At 29.9% G+C, this 22,795-nt stretch overlaps 3 protein-coding genes across 5 annotated transcripts; 2 read left to right on the forward strand and 1 right to left on the reverse strand.

The window, feature by feature from the left end:
- Positions 1–3,378: 3,378 nt before the first annotated feature.
- LOC113523361 (NADH-cytochrome b5 reductase 2) lies at positions 3,379–10,482 on the forward strand. Of its 3 annotated transcripts, none has more exons than XM_026909302.3 (6): positions 3,379–3,570; positions 4,987–5,203; positions 5,672–5,790; positions 7,245–7,449; positions 8,120–8,314; positions 9,726–10,482. In XM_026909302.3, the coding sequence occupies exons 1-6, from the start codon at positions 3,544–3,546 to the stop codon at positions 9,896–9,898; spliced, it is 936 nt and encodes a 311-aa protein (XP_026765103.1). In that variant the 5' UTR covers positions 3,379–3,543; the 3' UTR covers positions 9,899–10,482. The 3 variants fall into 3 exon arrangements, with proteins under 3 accessions (XP_026765103.1, XP_026765104.1, XP_026765102.1); XM_026909303.3 differs by lacking the exon at positions 3,379–3,570 and adding an exon at positions 3,670–3,774; XM_026909301.3 differs by lacking the exon at positions 3,379–3,570 and adding an exon at positions 4,001–4,170.
- A 568-nt stretch (positions 10,483–11,050) lies between these two features.
- LOC128202352 (uncharacterized) lies at positions 11,051–13,034 on the reverse strand. Its single transcript, XM_052902413.1, has 3 exons — positions 12,959–13,034; positions 11,561–11,717; positions 11,051–11,246 (listed from the first exon to the last, which is right to left on the reverse strand). The coding sequence occupies exons 1-3, from the start codon at positions 12,962–12,964 to the stop codon at positions 11,083–11,085; spliced, it is 327 nt and encodes a 108-aa protein (XP_052758373.1). The 5' UTR covers positions 12,965–13,034; the 3' UTR covers positions 11,051–11,082.
- A 5,760-nt stretch (positions 13,035–18,794) lies between these two features.
- LOC116412714 (uncharacterized) lies at positions 18,795–22,061 on the forward strand. Its single transcript, XM_031907476.2, has 4 exons — positions 18,795–19,669; positions 20,175–20,252; positions 20,981–21,137; positions 21,680–22,061. Exons 1-4 carry the CDS (start codon positions 18,878–18,880, stop codon positions 21,844–21,846), a joined length of 1,194 nt encoding a protein of 397 aa, XP_031763336.2. The 5' UTR covers positions 18,795–18,877; the 3' UTR covers positions 21,847–22,061.
- Positions 22,062–22,795: the final 734 nt, after the last annotated feature.

The following is a 22,795-nucleotide window of genomic DNA, read 5'->3' on the forward strand; positions in this document are numbered from 1 at the left end:
CCGTCATGGATTTGTAAACGTAATAGTTGTCGTACCAGCCGTGTCAACTAACGTAGACAGGAGCCAATTAAAATAAAATGCAGTATTAAAAAAGTGCGCCGGTTTTTAATGTTACACAAATAGAAAAAACTATTCATTATAACATTTTTGTGATTATAATTCATTCTCAGTTGTATCCTGATTTAAGCTATGTAGACCTCGTGTGTATGTGACAACTTTTATATAAATAAATAACTGTGACTAGAAATATTTTCACATAGTGATTACAGAGACGACTTATCTCTAAGGCAAACTGGGCACGAGCTTAGCGACGCGAGCTTACACAGGAGCGCCCGCACGAGACTTTTAAACAAAGAAAAAATAATATAAAATTAATTATGTCAGTAAGTACATATACACCTACTTGTACAATATAAAAGATACTTATAAAATTTATCCAAACTTTGCTTAAGAATGTGTGTACGTACGGCAGTCAGTAATTGCAAAAATGAGTCGGATTTTTTCTGTCCAAAGAGAGTGAAAAATTACCTTCGTTCAACCATTACAGATAAGAAATTAAATTCCTTAGTTCTTTAGTAGATTTAGTACTTCGTAGATTTAACGATGTTATTAACAAATTCGCTATACAAAAATGTAGATGAAGAATCTCCTAATTTTTTTAATAATATTTTTTAAATAATTAATTTATAACTTCAGTCATCAATATTTACTACTTCTAGTACTAATCAAAATTTATATAATAATGGCCCGCTAGGCAAGCGCATATGCGGTGCTTACGATGTTATCGAGATTTAATCCGTCTCTCAATTACTTGCTGTATAATGTTAACAATACCTATGTGTGTAAGAAGTACAGCGTTTACTCCACATAAATTTGTATAAATTATCTATTATACATAGAGATACAATATAGAGATGTTAGACTGATTCATGACCACGGGATACCTAGTTCTTTATATTGTGCTTCTATCACAACTCGGACACTTCATACAAAAACGATATAATCCACCATCGAGTATCTCTGCAGTTTCATCTTGAACTTACAGCAGCAGTATTTCCGAACCGATACGACATCGTAACCTTCAAGAGCATACTCCTATTTAAACCTATTTACAGACCGGGAGCACACCTGCAATGCCTATGTTTCTGTTGTGGGTGCTAATGCGCGGCGGTAGTTATTTATCATCAGGTAAGCCACACGCTCATTTGATCCCTGTGTTATAAAAAAAATCTTTAAACTACTAAGATTTGGTTTATTAAATAATACGCGCAGCGCATTATTTTTAAGAGTCTATTAGAGTGGCGGTACAGGTCAAATATTTGACAATAACAAATCTTACATTACTAGATTGTATTTGAATTTGATAAGGTCATACGGCCGTATAACATTTTCTATACACTAGCTTGCTATCAATTAACAATTTTATCACTCCTATGTAATTCCTCGTTCTTAGAGACAGACAATATCAGTGTTGCCAAATTATTACTCCACAGTTATCCAAAATCACTTTACTTGCCATATGTTATTTACAGTTATAACATCAATTTTTTACTCCATTAATTGGAATCATCGTTGTATGCTATCGATTATATTTTATTATTTACTTATTTTAAACAATAATTAAAATAAGGTTCTTTTATATATTCCGAAGTAGAAATATATTACTTAAACATTTTAAAGTACGAGGTTTGTCCGGAAAGTACGTATAAAAGTTTTTTAAAAATTTTATTTTACAATTATTCAGGTAAATCAATTTTATCCCCTTCAAAGTACTCCCCCTGTGACATAATGCACTTGTGCCAACGCCGTTTCCACTGTGAGAAGGCTCCTTGAAAGTCCTCTGGTTGTAGGTTTCTCAGCTGCCCCGTCGTAGCTTTTTTTATCTCATTTATGTCCCCCAAATGCCGCCCCCGAAGTACCAATTTGGTTTTTGGGAACAAGAAGAAGTCACACGGGGCCAAATCCGGCGAATAGGGGGGTGTTCGGTCACCGTAATGGAATTTTTACTCAAAAACTCACGGACAACAAGAGAGGTGTGGGCAGGGGCATTGTCGTGGTGAAGAATCCAACGCCCCTCTCGCGCCAATTCTGGACGAACTCGTGCCACACGAGCTTTGAGGCGTCTGAGCACATCGACGTAGAATTTTCCATCAACTGTCTGGCCTGGAGGGACGAATTCTTGATGTCTTCCACTCTTTGCTTTGGGATTTTACTGTTCTGAGATCGGCAAAAATTTCACGGCCATTCTTGCCGAGTTTCGAGAGAAACTTGATTACGACGCGCTGCTCTTCAACGGAAGCGGGCTCCATGCCGACGGGGTTTCGTTAAGAGGTAACTTCACAGATGGCGTGACAAGCCAGTTCGCACCGCACGGCGGTCAGACCAGAACTGAAGCATTGTTAGGGACATAAGGAAGGGGTTTACCTGGCCTCCCCACTCCTCTTTCTCGCATTCCAGAACACTTTTATACGAACTTTCCGGACAGACCTCGTATATAAGTACAATGCAAAAAAAAACTACGACTGGACTTTAAAGAATGTGAAACATAAATTTTTTATATTTTTGCACTACAACTTTCAAACTACGTATAATACACCATAGATATGTAAAAAGGCCTTAAAGTTTTTCCACAATTTTTTTCTATTCACCCCGTCAATTCTATTAAACCCGTTCGATAGTAATTATAGTTTCTGAATAGGTCTCCAGAACACCACTAATATTCGCTTACTAGTTTTTTTTAATGTAATACCTACATTATTAGATAATATTATCCATTAGTTATAATATTTTGATAGTATGTTCTATTAAGTCTAAATAATATAAAACATATTCAAACGTTTTCGATTAAGATATAAAGCAAATTAATCCAATTAGTCTTACAGTTAAAATGTATTAAAATCGAGATTGACAGCAAATATCGTATAATTTTCGCAATTACAATTCTGCTGTTATGAAGAGGAGAATACAAACTACGTCGAGTGACTTTCTCTTGCCTACTTTTTTTTTTATAAGATTAAAAATTATTGTAACTAAAATGGTTCATTCGCGCGTAAATTTAAAATTTAAATGCTAATAGCATTTTTTTACTTTATTTCATTTAACATTCTTTATTTAAGGTTGTTATATATTTACCGAAAAAAATGTCATTTCACAATATAATCACAAACTTATAGGTGTTCTTAAAATTAATTATTTTATTTCCCTTATTTTCATTTTATTTATCGAGGTGGATGTGAATTTTCGGTAGTACTGCGATCTATTTTTGTAGTGATTGTCATCTCCAAATCCGTGAAAGGTAGGTAACCGTACATAAATACATAAGAATTTAAAATAAATTGCTAGCTTGTGCTTTCGTTTGGAGCAGTTAGGACACCGTGCGTGCGGAAAGTCGTTCAAACAAAGCTCTATTGAGTAATACCTACTAAATAGTTTACTGCATTGTGAAAAAAAATCTACGCTGTGTCACAATAATTTCATTATTTAAATAAATAATATTTAAAAACTTAATTAAATGTCTTTAGATGTAATTAATAGTGGATTAAGATGACTTTCAACATGAACTCCAAAGTCGTAAGTAGAAAGTAACCTGAAATCTAAGTAAAATATGCGATTCGCGTCTTTTATTATCTATGATTAGATATTTATTGATATTTCTTATCATTTCTTTGATATTTCTATCATATATTACAAAGACAATGTAAGTATGAATAAATCAACTTTAATAAACATTAACGTCTCAACTGTAGAAATAGAAACATGAGTGAAAGCATTGCGGTTAGTAATAATTACTCAATAATCTACCAAGTGTAAAGTATTCCTAGTTTTTTGTGGTGTGGTACCTTATTACGTAGTGAATACATTATTTGTAGCGTCCGTCTACTACATTCAATTGTCTTGTATGACACAGTGATATTGTGATAAGTAGGTAATAAATGATCATAAGTTACATGATAAAAGTTCAAGGTTATTTATAATAGTTAAAGTTGAATCTCTGAAATCAGTCACTGGTTAATGGACTCTATACTTAGGGTCCAACCAAGGAAACAGAAGAAAAGTATTTTCAGTGTTTAAAAAATTACTATTACTAATTTGCAAGTGTTTTAATAATAAGAAAGTGAAAATATGAGTTATTTAAAACTAGCAATTACTGATTTATTTGAAGGAATACCAGTATGTTGTTTTTTCATATTTACTTAATATAACCTTTTTATTATTAATGATTAGACAAGAAGTACCTTAATAAAATAAAGGAAGTACATTACCAAACTTGATTAAATTGAGATTTTAATCTATTATAGGCCTGGATAAAAAAATAATTTACAAACTATACAAAGTACTCAATAAGTAGATATCTATGATGTGCTTATTACTTTAATGTTGAATCTATATATTTCATTATCAATTAGCCACATTTGTTCTAAATATTATTCTTTGATAAGTTTGACACTCTGGCAGCTAAAAACTCATTTATAGGTTAAAACTTATGTTACTTTTAAACAAAAAACTTTAGGATAAGTATTTGCAGGTAAAAAATTGTGATTATATTGTATTTTGTATTTGTAACTTTGTGTTTTTGTCAAATAATAATAAATAAAAAAATAAATAAATATATTATATTTATCATAATACATTAATTACTAATGTAATCAAATGTTTAATGTTTAAAATGTTTATGTAAACCACCGAAACATCTAAACAGGTTTAGATGGAATTTTACACTTGTAACAATATTACTATGCCATATTAGATGAACAATGACATTTATTGCTTTGGTAATATCTTCTCATAGGATGAATTACAATATAAATCTATACAGTGAAGTTATCAGTGTGATCTGTCAAAAAATGTGGAAGTAATATGATTATTTTCTTGCATATAATTTTTTTTACAATTTGCAACAAGTGCCAACAATCTTCGATATATCTACAGGAGTCACCAGTATTGACTAAGAAATTAATATAGTTATCTTCTATAAATTTTTCCCAGGTTTTACCCATTGTGGCAGGAGTTGGTGCAGTGGTCATAGTTGTTACTGTGGTTGCGAACTTTATATGGGGCAGAAAGTCAACAAAAAGTCAAAATAAACTTGTTGCTTTAGTAGACCCCAACACAAAATACAAATTGCCTCTTATTGAACGGGAGGAGATCAGTCATGACACAAGAAGGTTCCGTTTTGGTTTACCTTCTAGTGAACATGTTTTAGGTAAGCATAATTTTTGATGTAACATATTGTTCATTTAAATATCACTAAATGGTCGAGGGATGGGCAGCAGCATTCCTCTTAAAACATCACCAAAACTTAACTGTTGTTACTAACCTGTCTGCTAAGTGTGACATTAATTTGCAAAATGTCCCAAAATAGGGAAGTATATCTTCAGTAGTAACACAGTTAATGGCTGATATGATGATGATGATGAAATATCACTATATTCCTATGTTCTATTAAAAAGTTATTCATCATAAGTTAACTATGACTCACTTTTCATGATAATCTATAGTCTTAATTATTTTTTAAATTAAAAATAAATTATGTAGATAAATGTGACAAAATTTTGTAATGATAAACCCCTATAATCAAATTATAGAATGTTAAAAAAGCTGACTCTTCATAGTTATAAAATTGAAATTAAAAAGAATATGTTTTACAATAATGCTTTTTACACAATTCCAGGCTTACCAATTGGTCAACATATACATTTATCAGCAAAAATTGATGATGACCTTGTCATCAGAGCATATACTCCAGTATCAAGTGATGATGAAAAGGGCTATGTTGATTTGGTTATTAAGGTATAAAGTGTTATTGAATCATAATTAATATTAAATATCAATTTACTACATTTAATTATAATTTTATATGTTACTCAGCACTGTTGATAGTGTCAATATGTATTGTATGTATTGTTAATTTGACTCACTGTCGCCTGTATTAGTGATTAGCACCATTTCAACCAACACTATAAGTAATTCTTTTTCCAAACAGATTTTATAATGTTAACATATTTTCTTGTTTTTATGTCAAACAAATTGTAAAATAAGTAATTAGTGTCACAATATTGAATTATTGCATTGGTATTAAAGGTGAAACATGGCAGCAAAATTTAGAGAGTACAGAAGCATAACACCTTTAATCCTTAGAAATAATACACATGAGGATAATGTTATCATCATGTCCATGATGTCTAAAATGCTCATAGGTATATTTAAGGGGAAGCCGTGATAATTGTCTGATATCCACTCCAGGATGCGTAAGAAACTTTCCACTATGAGAAAAACATGTCTCAGAGTATGTAATGTACCTTTGTGAAGAAGCTAGGCCCCTCCTGTGGAAATTAATACGCCAGAGATGATGCTGTTAATGTCTATAGACAAACGGTTACTACTTTCCATTAAGTGGGCATTAGCATATTTATCTATTACTTATAGTTATATTAAAAAGAATAATGAATTTTTAATATTAAAAAATCAGTATAATGAGAATTGAATTTATATTATTGATATTTAATGATCCGTTTCACATTCTTTAGGTATTTGTAATTATAAAATAATACTACTTGTAAAATTATAATCAAAAATTCATACTTTCGCCGCCATTATCTAGATACAGTGTTTATCTATCTAGGTATCTTTGTGTACTTTGTTTAACAGTGATAAAAAATTAATTAGAGATTATGTCAGATTTCTACAAAAAATTTTATACTAAACCATGGTCTATCCAATTCGTGCTCACATATATTTTTAATAACGCAATTTTTATTTTACTTTGTAGGGAATCATACCCTTACGGGGATTTCATTAATCCCAAATGTATTATTATAATATTTAGTTACACTATTTACACGTATATTTTTTTAGGAGAAAGATGCCTTCTTGTCCCAGAAAATTCTTACATTAAAAAAATGTATTTTTTTTTATGTATATATAAATAAACTAACTTCAAATACACATACACTAACTATCCTTACTAATATTATAATTGTGAAAGTGAGTTTGTTACCTTTTTGCACCTTAACAGGCTCAACCAAGCATCTTCATGATGCAATATTTGAGATAGAAAAGACTTGGCCACTTTTTATCCAAGTTTATCAATATACCTTTCGCTTTTACGTGGACGAAGTCACGAAGTAAAAAGTAGTGAAAAATAAATCTTGGGTATTTAGATTTTTCTGTAAATTTTGTCAAATTATCATTAAACCGAGCAAGTAATTTACATTTTCATATAATTATTACTTGTTTTCTATCAGGTTTACTTCAAAAATGTCCACCCTAAATTTCCTGATGGTGGTAAATTATCACAATATTTGGAAAACTTGAAACTCGGGGAAACAATTGACGTTCGTGGACCATCTGGAAGGCTGCAATATGCAGGAAAGGGTACATTCTTAATCAAGAAGTTGAGAAAAGATCCACCACTCAAAATTGTGACAAAGAAACTTAATATGATTGCAGGTAAAATAATAATTTATCTACTGTAGTTTTATAGTAATAGTTTAGAATTTCTTCTTGAATAATATAAAATAATGGAGAGCAATAAATATAGAATGTATTTAGTTAATACTTTTAGATACAATAACAAAGCATTTGGCCAGCAGTTAAATATGATACAGGCTTTAAAAACGTTTGATCATTGCATTTGCAGGAATAAATTGTTCAAAGTATTAGAAAGTATAGGATATGGTGAGTCTATGTAGCTTATTTAATTCAAATCTATTGTGCCCTTAATATGTGATTGGAAATCTTTTTTGAGCCTATTTTAATGCCAAAATTTGTCACTCAGCAGTCACTCAGCACATACAAATGCAACATGTAATATATTTGATTAATATGTTATTTCTTCACAGATTGACTTTACTAAGTTTACCTGTGGTTTAAGAGTACTCAGAATTGAGAATAACTGACCTAACTAGCTAAATCTATGATCAAAGAAGCTTTAGTCTTACTATAAATACAGATAAAATATACATTGCTGTTGCATTAATAATTTCAACAATGACTTCAATTTTACTGTATGTTTAATTGCAGAACAGATGTGCCGAGTTGACATTTTCTTGGCTCATTTATTATCTACCTGTGTTAAATTATATACTTGTTATATGTGACACCTAAGCTTTCTTTACAGGTGGTACTGGCATCGCGCCAATGCTCCAACTCATCAGACACATATGCCAAGAGCCCAATGATAACACGGAGCTGCGCCTGCTGTTTGCCAATCAGAGCGAGCAAGATATCCTGCTTAGAAACGAGCTAGAGAAGTACCAACGTGAACACCCAAAGCAGTTTAAACTGTGGTATACTATCGACAGAGCTAATGAAGGTTAGTATTAATATACAAAACTTTTTTTTTTCTAAATTCTGATACCACATCTTGTTAAAACTGCTACACCCATGCTACACGTACAATGTCTATTTGATATATCAATAATACAGATATATTACTTTTTATTTTATTTTAATAATTGTACATTTGATACTAAGTAAATCTACAAATCATTTTGGAATAAATAGTATTTAATACACGTAGATTAGGTTTACACATGAAAAAAATAATCCATAGAGATAATATAATATAATATAGTAATTATTAATACGGAGAATATCCAATACGATTCTAGGTTATCATTAAGAATTTATTTACCTTAGATATGTATACCATATTTATTTTACATTTCTCTTTAAGTACTCTATTATGTTATTTGAAGTAATTCTATTTACTGATAACGTAGTCACGTAAAGCGATCTCGATCTAAGATGACTAGCTATCATATACAAGTGCCGTGCTTAAGATCTATATAATATAATCCTCAATTAGAGATAAGAGGAAATACGTGAAGTCGTTCATGTATCTCTAAATAAGATTTATCTATACATGTAATAATGACAATAAGAGGTATATCAGAGACGACTGACAGCAATATCTGTGGATGGATTTTAAATAATATTAATCATGTAACAAATACATCTATTTGTTTTGTCAAAATTATGTCAAACGTGAACACGTATACAAATAAATAATCAGATGTTTTGTACACACATTACATTGAGAAAAAATTAGACCAATCAAGAAGTTTTTTAGAAGTCCATTACTAAATAAATATGAAACTAAAAAAATATGCAAAATACCAAAATAAATGTTGTTATGACTGTTATTTGGACGGCTTTTGAAACGAGGTCCCGGATTTGGTTCTCAGTCAGGTTAAGTTAGGAAAGTAACTTTGTAAATTAACTCAAATTCTGAGTCGTATTAATTGTCTAATTTTTTATAGTTTATTTTAAACTTACGCTTTGTTTACACATTTTAAATACACAATCGGGACTTAACGCAATGAAAAAAAATCCTAAAAAGATTTGAGACCCGATTGTGTATTTTAAATGGTTTTATATATATATATATATATATATATATATATATATATATATATATATATATATATATATATATATATATATTCTTTATTGCACTTGTAAATTACATTGTTAATGCATTTATAAATATTGTGAGCAAGGGTGGACTTATCTCTGACAGAGATTTGTGACTTTATATAAATGAGGTATAGAGTTCCATTCCCGATTCAACTATTTTTTACTATCTTAATTAATTCGGATGTAGGTTGTTTGAATGGTACCATAAAATTAAAAAAGATATAATATGTTTGTTGTTGTGTCCCATATGATAGTTGTCTGATTTCTCAAACTCGGGAAATATTTATATTTAATTAAAATTACAGGATGGAAGTACAGTACTGGTTTCATTAACGATGAGATGATCCGAAATCACCTGTTCCCGCCTGCCGATGACGTCATAGTGCTAATGTGCGGTCCCCCGCCTATGATTAATTTCGCCTGCAACCCAGCTTTGGACAAGTTGGGATTCAAAGAGAACTTGCGTTTTGCTTATTAGAACCTTATACCTAAATATTGTATTGTAAATTAACGTGAATGAAACGGGTATTTTACCACGTGACCTAAATAACTCAGTTATTCATTTTTTTATACAAATATTTAATTTTACCAATTCCATCCAACTCGCTTTATTTCTGTTTCTCTGGCATGATATTTATAAAAAAAAAGTATAACATGGGGAATATATATCAAAATACATACTTATGTAATTCTATTTGACCTTTTACTATGATTGATTAATAACCTTTAACTATTCTACTAAGTGAACAAACTTCATTTTTATACATATAAGTTAAGCAGTTGTTACTAGGACAAATTAATCCCAAAACCTTTTAATATTTTCTATATGACTGTATTTGATAAAAATAACAAAGTAACAATATTTTTAACATTTTCATTGTCCAAGCACAATTTAAATTTATTATTAAATTTGGTTTAATGAATGTTGTGGTTGTCATAAGTGTTCTTCGACATTTTTAGATATTATTTTAATGCTCTTTGTTGTATATAAGTATGGATATATTTATACAAATAGAAAATAATACATAGTTTGTTGATTTAATAAAAAGGTTGTTTAAACTATGTCTTTTTTTTATATAGCACGAATTAAAATAACGTGTATGTGCCTATCTACTGTCAGATCGGATGTTTGTTTAAAATTATAAGCATTATATGTGGCAAGTAAACATACTGATGAAGCGCCCTGCGGTGCGCAAACTATATTATGCATTATTGCATTACTACTAGAGTTGCTGTTTATTTTTTAATTGCCTTATGCACGTAGCATTATCCAATACTCTGAAACCTAGATAGGTAATAGATAGAACAATAGGACAGGATACAGATAATAACTTACATTTTGCAATATATTATAAAAATACACATATAAATCTATAATTTAGGAATTTCTTAATGCAATGAATCATGATCCACTCCATAAATAACAACAACACTATAAGCAATTAGATACTACATAAACAGTTAATGTTAACATACGTTACTATAATACATAACGTTACAGATATATATATATACATATGATTATATATATATATATATATATATATATATAATCATATGATGACGTATTTAAATTTTAATTTCCAAAAATTTTTAATTACTAAACATAAAATATATCAAACCTACGTTGCCTCTATCATAGTTCGGACATGCTCGTAAAACCTACATAAATACAAATTGTATTAAAATTACAATATAAGTGGAAAACAACGCAATAATACGAAACGGCAGTTTTCCATCCAATACAAATAAGCCGAAAAAATTATAATTAGAAGGCATTTCGTCGATTAACCAAATAATCTTGTTCGCTGTTTCATAATGTTTGCCTAGAACAATAAAAATAATAATTATAATAATTCACTATTATTATTATAAACGAATGATATTTTGTTGGCAAAAGACAAAAAGTCTTACTTCACATTAGTATCTATGCAGTGTACTTACACATTCACGTGTGCGTGGTATTGTGCATTATTTTTTTTAATGGATGATAATGAATTATTAATGCTATGAGAGATGTATACCATTATAGAGCCTATACCTATATATATAGAAAAAATAAAAATACTTGTTGCACTGAAATAAAATCTTTTTGCCATTCTATATCTATAGAACACCCAATATTTATAAATTTACTTACTTTTTTCATTATGGTAATCCAAAATTTCTAAGCATATGTTTCGTGTATTATCCAATTCCAAAAAAAAACTTTCAACTGAGATACTAAGAGCTGCTATAATCAAGAAATCTTTTAAATTCTTCGTCAGTAGATTGTTGAAACACCACCAAAGATTTCCCTAAAAATAAGACATTATGTGACATACCAGAAGGAGATTTTGTATAAAAGTCGATTGATTGGGTACCTCTGTCCCATTCGTGTTTCTACCGTGAAGCAGTTGTATTTGTATGGCTGTGTTTCGGTTTGAAGGGTGGGATATGGCGTAAATTTACTGGATACAGAGGAATAACACCTGAGTCCTCAGGAATGGTAACGCATGGGGGGTGTCATGGGCGAAACAGTATACTCTGTTATGTCCATGGTACTGCTCATGTCTATAGGCAACGGTTACCACTTTCCATCAGGTGGGCGGTCAGCTTGTTTACCATTCTAAGTTTTATATTAAAAAAAAAAAGACATTTTAGTAATATTGTTATACTTTTCATCATCATCGATATATCAACCATTATCTGACCACCGCTGAACATACATCTCCTCCATAGATTACCATAAAGAACGGTCCTGAGCCACCTGCATCCACTGACTCCCTGCAATATATTTGTGGTCGTCACTCCGTCTAGTGGGGGGGTCGTCCTAAACTGCGTTTACACGTACGGACTCGCCACTCGGTAACATTTCTTCCTCATCAGTTGTCGATTCTCCGAGCTATGTGACCGACCCATTATTACTTCAGCTTGCTTATTCTTCGGGCTATGTCGGTCACTTTGGTTCTTTTGCTGATACCGTCCTTTCGGTTTCTGTCACGTAAAAAAAATCTGAACATACCCCTCTCCATAACTCGCTAAGTAATTTGAAGCTTCTGCATAAAGGAAATAGTGTAGGACCATGTTTCGGTTCCATAGGTCATCACTAACGACACGTACTGGTTAAACACCTTCGTCTTTAAACTTTGAGGTATTATAGATAAGAAGATGTGGTGATTTCTGAACGCTGGTAGGCTGGTTAGGTAAGCTAACTACTAAACTACTGAACCAATTTTAATAAAATTTCTATGGGTCCAATCTGTAAGTAATATCTGTATATAAAATCCATTCAGATAAAAAAACCAAATCCAAATCGGTTTAAAACTGACGGAATTATGAAGTAACAAATATATAAAAATATTCAACCGATTTTTTTAATTCGGGTGAACCCTACATCCAATTTGGTACAATAGTTTTTTGCGTGATGCCAGAACAAACATAGAGACTGATCATACGTACTGGTCGAAGCCCTCTCTTGCCCTCTCCCTCCCCCCCCCCCACCTTGAAAATTGTATTATATGGAAATTAATCTCCTAATTAGAAAAGATATACTCACATTCATATTTATTTCTAGTAGTAATTCATAAACACGTAATATAAACCATAAGAAAGATGAAATGTTGAAGAAAAATATCTGTAATTCGATAAAAAAATTGTAACTGAATTAATTATGCATGACAGGTTTCCCAAATTTCATTTATACTTTGATAAATAATATATGGATCGTCCCATAATTAGACTTTCTTTATGAAGTCGCTTCTCATAAACCTTTCTATCCACCCTTTGTCGGCTTATGCGAAATGTCTTTTCATTCGGCCAGCCTATTGCCATTTTAATTTTCTAATCCTTCAGACTAAAGCAGAAAGGGCTAGTAGTTTTATTATTAACTATATGTTTTGTCATATAGACTTATGAAAACCATCTTGGTTAAGTCCTGGTGAATTTATCACGACAGGCCCACTGACTTGATTTAATTCTCACTTATCATTACTCACTGGTACCACGCAAACTTATAGTGCAAAAATTGCTTAAAAGTCTATACGAAAATTATATAAAGCACACTTACTGGTGATTTGTAAAGCTCTTTTAGCATATTGTGAGAGTGCACAATTCTTTCTAAAATGTGAACATACTTCTCAATATCTGTATTCTGGCACTTCATTCTTTTTTCGTTAACAAAAAATATATTTTGTGGTTTTTGTATAACATTAGGTCTTTTACAGTATTTATTTTTTAACGATCTATTAAATTCTTGTATTTTAATTTTCAAAAAATTACAAACCTTTAACCAAAGTAAAAGATCAAAATCTTGAATGACAGATAATAAAAATCTGTTATAAAAAGGTAAAATCCATATGTCTAATTCTTTAAATCTTTCATATTCCGAAAGAAAATTTATAACGAAAGTAATATTTAAAATTAAGCTTATAATCAAGATTATATCCAAATGATCTATTCCTTTAAACTTGGACACAACTACGGAAATACTCTTGAGATAACCATCTATATCTAAACACGTTTTAAATAATCTACATGCGAGTTTGCGTGTAACGATAATATTAATTGTATAGTAGTAGTATAATCCCACGAATGAGAAAAATCTTAAAACTTTTTGCAGATTAGTATGATCAATATGAACCACAACAGTTCTATACGCCATGTGCATAGACAACATTCCTGTTATCAAAAACCAATATATAGGTCTTGGAGATATTTTATCTTCTTTTACTATTACTCGCGAAGTTCCAGTCAAAATTTGAAAATAATATATTATTTTTGTTGACTTCAAGAAATACATTTTCTCCTTACAATTTTCTTTCATCCTTTACAACAAATATTTTTATTGTAAGCAATAGTGCAATCAATTGGGGTAACTTCTGAAAGACTGATTATTTGTATATGATAACTTATGTAAAGTTTCGTAAATAAAATATGAAGCACTTACAGAAAATAGGTAATAATCGTCGTAGACGGCGTAATGTAAGTGTAGGTATATCTTGTTCCACCAACGACGATTAGCGAGGAGCGAGTTAAACTAGTAACAAATTGGTAAGCAACGAATAGTCAGTATGAAGAGATAAAGTTGTTAATAAAGAGGAAAAGTCCCATTACTTGCAATATTCCCTGTTAACACGACGACCTCCACGTGGATATCCCAAGAAACTATCGTAATTATTTCCTGATAGATTTTGTTTCTAAATAGCTAATATGGGTATCTTGTTTTGGTTTAAAGGATGGGATATTACAATAAAATATAGGATACAGAACAGGCATATTAAGAAGGTAGTAGAGAAAGCCCTGTATAAAAAATAACCTACTTGACAAACCTATAATTTTATCATGCATATATTAGTTTATTAAAACCAAAATATTTCCTGCATTCCATTATTACACTACCACCAGTAATAATTTATATTGTATGCCCTTGACTTATAACACAATTATTTTAAAACTGGTAGGAATAATACAGTGACTAATAGGCTGAATGAAAACGATTTACGGCCTCAAGGGACACAAAAATTAATATATATTAAAATGTACTTTATATTTATTATACCTATACCATTATATTTATTCCTATAATATAACAATAAAGCTGAGATACGCTTGTAAGTTTACAAAGAAATTTATAAGTTTTAGGTAGATTTAAATAATGTATGTATGTATCTATCTTCTTACTTAAGTAGGTAGATATTTTTGAACACTTATTGCAATATTTGCACTTTACATATCTATAAACAGCAGGATTACATGATCGATTAAATACGAAAAGTCAAAGAAAAGAAAAAAAAATAGGTACGAAAGGTTCAAAAATTATTTTCAGATTCCCAATATACCTATCACTAAATTTCGCCTTACAATCACGAGGCACTTATTACGCCTAATTCTGTAGAAGTAAAAATCTGATACCCTTTCAGTTTCATTTTAAACTCAAAGACATATAGATACTTATTTTCAAAATTATAGTTAATTATGTTATGTTCGTAACGGACGCTAGGTACTTGCAAAGACATTCAGAATAAACTTTTAAACGGTTTTACTAAACCTTAGAAATGGACGGATAGATAAATACGTATTACCTTAGGTAATTACCGAAATTAAAGACACAACTAATGAATCCAAATAATAATATAAATAAAATGGTTCTGATTTATGTAAAAGACATTAATACCTTTTTAATTTGTTATCTTTACATTTTAATTAAAATCAATTTAATCAACGTTTTAACAAAAAAAAATGAAAACAGATAAAATACTATACAGACATTTTTACGTATATAGTATATGTACCTATTAATACTTCGGCATTACGGTAAATTAAAAATCTATTAACGATAACTATTGATTGACAATCATATATACGTTTCGGAATCTCCATCGAAATAATCTGCTGGTAAATCAAGTCGTATAAACCAACAAATAAAATGATAAACTTCAAAACCAAAGAAAATTTATTTAAAGATATCTTAGACGATGATTTCGCTAAAATATTTCAACCTATACATATCTTTCAAAGTTTAATAGGTTTTAATCGTGTTAATATTAAATATAATTTTGTTACAAGTAAAACCAAGTTTTGGAAGGGTTACAGTATTATGTTAATGTTATTGAATTTAATATGCACCTGCGATATTGCAGTGAATTGTGAATTTAATTTGAAAGCCAGCTCTTCTAATATTTTTTATAAATTGGGCATTATACTGCACTACGTGTTGTGCTTTGTTATAATGTGGCGTAACAATTTCTTGAATTATGAAGTAAACAGTCAATTATATGTGAAGTTACAGAATATCGATCGTGTTTTAAATATGCAAGATAAAAAATCATTAAACAAAAGGACCTCATTTCTATTACAAGTCTTATTACTTCTACTTTTAATTTACAGTGCAGTATTAATATTTACAGGAGTTCCATATTTAACAAAAGATTTCACTTTGTCTCTATATTTTACTCTGACACTGAACGTAGGACAATACGTGGAAATTTTACTATCATTTTATATAATGTTTATCGTTATTATAAGAATAACATACATAAATAAATTGTTGGATAATATTAAAAAGAAACAAAGAAATGAAAACTCAATTACCTGTCAGTCGGACTCAAAGAACATAGATGAAGAAACACGAAATATTTTAGTGTTCGGGATACATAGTGTATTAGATACTTTGTCAGATTTTATTACTGTTTTTCAATTTGAGGTGAGTGTATTATTATTTTATAGAATTGCCAAGTCTAATTCAGAAGTCAGAAGAATGTTAAGACTAATCTATACAAATAAAATGTAGGTAAATGAAATTCTAATAAAAATAACTAAGTACCTATTTATACTTAGTAGTAATAGTGACTTGAGAACGGGTACGGAATTTGGCTATTTTATTAAAAAAGAACGCATCATAGTGAAAAAAATGGAATGTATAAGGTGTAGTTTTTACTAATTTAGCATTATTAAGAATAGTAGTAGTTTACATATATATATTATATATTCTATATATTCTACTTTAATAAACCTACTGAACTTATAACAGTAATTATTGTAAAATACTCTAGTACATTATCACTTTTATCTTATAAATTGTAAACATCTTAAAAATGTGTATCTACTTGAAACATATGTAAGAAACATATTATTACTCTAATAAGTTATGCCTTCTACATTTCAGATTTTTATTTTCACATGTCACGTGATTACTTGGGATCTTTTAACAATACAGATCACGGTGTCTGCGATCAAAGAACAGGTACGGATTATTTTTTTACATGAGTAAATTCTTTTATCTCGAAATAGTTATCTTTAGTTGTACAGAATTAGTAGTAACATGGAAGAAAGGTTCTTGAGTGGTGACCCCGTACGGGCAAACTCGACGTAGGACAACCCCCCATTAGATGGAATGACGACCTCAAATGCATTGTAGGGAGACAGTAGGTGCAGGTGGGACCGTTCTTTATTGCAGTCTATATATAGCCCATGGATATGGATATATAGGAAGCCCATGTTCAGGAGTGGACGGAAAATGGTTGAAATGACGATGATCAGATGTTAAAAGACATACTTTCTAGTTGGATATCTGGAGATGAATATTTTTTTTTTTACAACACGGGGCAAATGTGCATGCGGCTCACCTAATAGTAAGTGACTACCGCCGCCTATAATCAGCCACAACACCAACGGCATTGCACATATCGAATCAAAACTAATGATAATATTCATGAAACGAAATAACTCTCCTCATGGAGCTCAGCTGGAATCTCAAAATAGTCGCCATAACCGCAGTAGAAGTATATCACAACCTATAAATAAACTAGAGCGCATACATTTTTAAATTGTAATTCTACCACTGGTTTCAAAACGTCGTTGTATACCGAAATGATGCCGCAGGAAATTCGACATTTAAGACTTTTCAAATTTACAATATAATCTAGAAATTTGATTGTATGCCATGAGTATACAACAATGAAAAAATAATGCTATTATTATAATAACAAATACTACAATTTATTTTGTTTGACAGACGAGCGGCGACTTCACATTCGTCACCATGTTTCTACTTCCATATATGATAGGATTGGCTATATTAGTAATTTTTATGTCTTTCTTGGGTGAAATTTTAAGCTCAAAGTTAAAAACTTGTCGGGAACTTAATATTAACCTGTTATCATACAGTGATGGTACGTATATGCACTATGGTACTTTTTTAAGAATTTCGATTTTGTTACATTTATAAATAAAAATTAAATAAAGTAATTAGGCTATACTAGTTAGATAGTAGATTTCATGTTATATTACACCATATTCGACTTTTTCATTACTTAAGTTCACTTAAATGCCGGAATTAAATTCTAATTAAGCCGACCTAAATACATACATCTATCCAAATACAGTTGTTCGTTTGTATTACATTGCAATTGTTATAAAATTTATAAAATACCTATTTTCATGATTGTGATATACGTTAGAAACACTTATATTTCGACCATAATAATAACATAAATTCAGTTGGTGCAACTGCTTTGTGAGGGGAACCGCTGCCAGATGAAGTGATGCCCTTAAAAATGTTGTAGGGTGTCAATAGATGTAAATGTTAATTAACAATAAAATATATTAACAATAAACATGAATGTATTTAATTTATTACACAAATACTGATTAGTACTTTCATATACTTTATATAGATATATTATAATAATTTCACTAAGTATATATTTGTTTCAGACAAAACCAGGACAACTGCAAAGCAAATGCTGTCATTACTCGTTGAAAAAAAGTGTATAATATCCATTTATGATATTTTTACATTAAATACTCAACTACCACTCAACTTTCTTGTTTTTACAGCTAATTATTCAATAGTATTATTGCAATTTGCCACATTGTAACGTTTAAATAAATAAAATATAAATAATAATATTTTAATTATTACTTAAAAAAATATTGTACAGTTTCATGATTTGCACATAGTCTAATATAAATTACAATGTCTACTGAATATCTTTCAAAAGACATATTAGATGAAGAGTTCATGAAGATGTTTGCACCACTAGAACGCGTTCAAATGGCTTTAGGATGTTATCGAGTAGATTCCAAACACAGATTTGTAACAGAACCGACATTATACCAAAGGATTTATACAATTATTTTGACAGCGATCGCCACAGTTTTGTACACACTAATGTCGAAAATGATTTTAAAGAATTTCTACGAGGATTATTACGTTTACAATTCGTGTTTGGTAATTATTGTGTTACACTGGTGTTTACTTTATAGTAACGTAATTCATGTAAGATTTGTAAACAGCGAAGCTAATGCAAAATTTTATATAAAGTTGCAAAAAGTTGAACATGTTATGAAAACTAGTCATAACAAAACATTGAATATCATAATGTACAGACTCAATTTAGCAACTATAACACTACTACTAAGTACATACATCATACTTTATTTAATTGTATGTATAAATGATCTCCAACTCGCTGTTTTAGCAATTGGAACGACATACTTTCAAATTGTTTACATGCTAGAATTTGCACATTTTACAAATCTATTGTTTTATTTTACCATACGGATACAATTGGTTAATGGTATAATTATCAATCATTTAAAACTATATAATGGGCCCAAATTGATGAGTAAAATCGAAGCTCCAACAAAGAATTTCTTTATAAAATTAACAAGAGAGGCCCATAACTTGGTATTATGTGATATCGATGTATATTTAAAGGAATTGTTAGAAAGTTACTCTATTTTCCAAGATATTTATAAATTCCAGGTATGTATTATAATTTTTTTTATATTATAAATAAATACATATGCGATTCTTGAAAGAAGTTTTAAACAATTTTGGATACTGAACCTAATTACTTAGGTACTTAATTTACTGACTTTGAGCTAATCTCTATAATATCTCAAATGATTTTCATAAAATTTTATAAATGTGTGTTTTTTGCTCTAACTTTGATCGAAAAATATATTTTTTACCTCCGTAAGATAAAATGGACCCGGTAACTGGTGGTAGGATCAACTAGTTTAATTTATATAAAAGCCCACACATAAAAAAGTACCCTATGTGCTAAATTAGGATATAACCTACCCGTGTACCAAATTTCATTTCAAATTCAAATTAAATCCAAATTCATTCAAAAATTACTGTATGAAAAAGAAACAAACATTCATCCATCTATCTATTGTTACAAATTTTTCATTTATTTTGTTAGAATAAGATTATAGGATTGTAAAGTCGACTAGTCAATAATTACTATTTGCTTTCATTTCAGATTTTAAATTTTCTGATAAAGTATCTCTCTTTTATGTTTTTTACTTTCGGATTTGTAATCATCTTTCTGCAAAAGCACGTAAGTACCTATATTTTTATTACCAAAAGCGTGACTCTTAACTTTATCACATATTAATTATATATTAGACATACAAATTGCCAAAATTGCTGACTATTTTCATCAACATTTTTTAATTTAACATTTAAGATTTCTGCATGTGCTACTGAAGTTTTTGAGACCATTTACTCGTACTGTCAGCATAAACTTATTTTCTTACATATGAAGATATAATAGTTCCATACCCATAAAAACTGCTTAAAAAAATATTTTGAAATCAAAATATCTATGTCGACCTCGCTAAAATAGATTCATGTTTTGACATAACAATATATTTCAGTAAATTTCTCTATAATATAAATATATTTTAAATGGACTATTACTGAATGGTGACCCCGTTTGTGCTATCGGTATTCGCTCGCGGCGCGCTAGTAAGCGATGATAGATGAGCATGAGCGGCCTATTGTAATTAATTCCCCAGAAATTACACATACAAGATTGGCGACGCGCACTTGTCACTCCTGGTATTGCAGGCATATAAGACGGGATGTATGTTTGTTTACTACCTTTGTAATAAAAAAATATTAACCACAAAATTTTCCAAAGGGTGCGGCGTATAGGTTGATCTGATAGTATATATTATTAGCACTTTTGTCCCATTACTAACAGTTCTTTCGTTCCTCCCGCAATATAAATTGAATAAATACTTATGGGAACTAATATTATTGTAACCTCAATTAATGTTTCAGATTATAAAGTACTACGAAGCTCTAGCAACAGTGGGCTTGACAGTACTTGATTTAACCACGTCTATCTTCGTATGCTTTCGTTCTGAACAATTCCTAAGAAATGTAAAAGAAACGAAGCTTTTGTGTATAACACTCTTGGGAACGTACTCTTATGACGGTAACTATACAATATTTGTACCCTCAATCTGTCTTAGATTTATAAAAAAGATTTATAAAAAAAAAACAGTATCATGACTATTTCTGATACCATTCGACCAATTTTAGTGAAATTTTGTATGTCTATTATTTACTTCAACTTGAAAGATAGAACAATTTGTGTTTCAGTAAGAAAAATAGAGTGTTTTAAATAGTGAATAAAACAACAAGCTGCCTGTTACAAAGCAATTACTATGATCTATAAACATGAACCAGCATCATTATGATGGCAAAGTATTTTAAACATGACATCCATTTCTGAGGAGCAAAATGTTAATAAACATAAAATTTAGTCCCTAGAAATAAGAAATAATATAATCTGTAATGCACTTCCATATCTCATTCTACAAACCGAAACACAATCATGCAAGCACAACTACTTGGCATTAGAAACATGAGCAAAATACTTTTATTTCTACCATCAAATTAACTCGTATTTTGGCTGCTGTGTCATATTGTATTTCTGTACAAATGTAAAAATAATAGAACATTGTTTGTTTCTAGGTCGTCTAAGAGAGAAGACTAAGAGAATGTTAAAGTTATTAGAAGATAACCCACCTAGATTTTCTGTGTACGATATGTATTGTTTAGATGCTGGTATTTTAATTAAAATATTCGGATTATCAACCACCGTATTTGTGACTATGTACAATTTACTTGTCTACAAATAAATATTAGTACTTTTGAAATAAAATTATTCAATAATAAAAATTGCGTAAATATATAATTATGTTTTGACAATATTAATTATACATATCTATTAAAAAAGCATACTAGTGCTTATTTTTAGGTTCGTGTATAATTATGTGTAGCATTTATTATATATTAAAATTTGTGAATTACATTTATTTAATTGTTAGACATTTATTTTCATTCAAAAACATATCTGTAGAGTGTTGTAGCTAATAGCTTCAAAATGTTTTAGTGTGATATTATATTTTTATTAAATGTAAATCATATCAACAATTACACGAATTCTGTTTTTCTATATTTAGCACAATTAGTAAACGACAAGATTGTTATTTATTTTGTTATTTGATTTTTACCTAAACCTCAAATATTTTTTCTTCAAATCTATACGATTTCCAGAACTTTTAATGAAAAAAGTCATTGTTTTTTATCCTCCTATTAACTTATCTCCTATTACCATCTCCTTATCTTACCTATTCTATTCTCTGTTTTGCTACCTCTTTATACTTTACAAATACCATAACTATTAAAAAAATAAGCAAATTTCTCTAAATCTATTTTACTTTTCTCCAAAAACTTTCAAGAGTTTTTCGCCAAAATTACACGATCAGAAAAATCTTCACCTACCCAAGATTGCGAAATACACACCGCTGATTAAAAATCAAAGAAACAATAAGATAAATAAATTCTAAAAAAAAAGTATAATAAAAGGAATTAGGATAATTTTTTAGCACCAAATTACTATCATCATTATCATATCGGCCGTTAACTTCTGAACATAGGCTATCCTCATAAGGGAAGTTTTGCCAATAGTTGCCACGCTTGGTACGTGAGTTGGTAACCGCAGTTAAGCTTTGGTGATGTTTTAAGTGAGACGCTGCTGCCTATCCCTCAGCTATTAAATTCCCTTAAATACGTCTTACGACGCTC

The sequence above is a fragment of the Galleria mellonella genome, unplaced genomic scaffold (assembly GCF_026898425.1).
Source record: "Galleria mellonella isolate WM207_F2 unplaced genomic scaffold, CSIRO_AGI_GalMel_v1 utg90, whole genome shotgun sequence".
Taxonomy (NCBI): domain Eukaryota; kingdom Metazoa; phylum Arthropoda; class Insecta; order Lepidoptera; family Pyralidae; genus Galleria; species Galleria mellonella.

Coding starts and splice junctions, on each gene's coding strand:
- LOC113523361 (XM_026909301.3), top strand. CDS start 4,123: ATGAGTTATTTAAAACTAGCAATTACTGATTTATTTGAAGGAATACCA. Junction 4,171..4,986: donor ATTTATTTGAAGGAATACCA/GTATGTTGTTTT, acceptor AATTTTTCCCAG/GTTTTACCCATTGTGGCAGG. Junction 7,450..8,119: donor GAAACTTAATATGATTGCAG/GTAAAATAATAA, acceptor CTTTCTTTACAG/GTGGTACTGGCATCGCGCCA.
- LOC128202352 (XM_052902413.1), bottom strand. Junction 11,247..11,560: donor GGATTACCATAATGAAAAAA/GTAAGTAAATTT, acceptor TTATTGTTCTAG/GCAAACATTATGAAACAGCG.
- LOC116412714 (XM_031907476.2), top strand. CDS start 18,878: ATGTCTACTGAATATCTTTCAAAAGACATATTAGATGAAGAGTTCATG. Junction 19,670..20,174: donor AAGATATTTATAAATTCCAG/GTATGTATTATA, acceptor CTTTCATTTCAG/ATTTTAAATTTTCTGATAAA. Junction 20,253..20,980: donor TCATCTTTCTGCAAAAGCAC/GTAAGTACCTAT, acceptor TTAATGTTTCAG/ATTATAAAGTACTACGAAGC.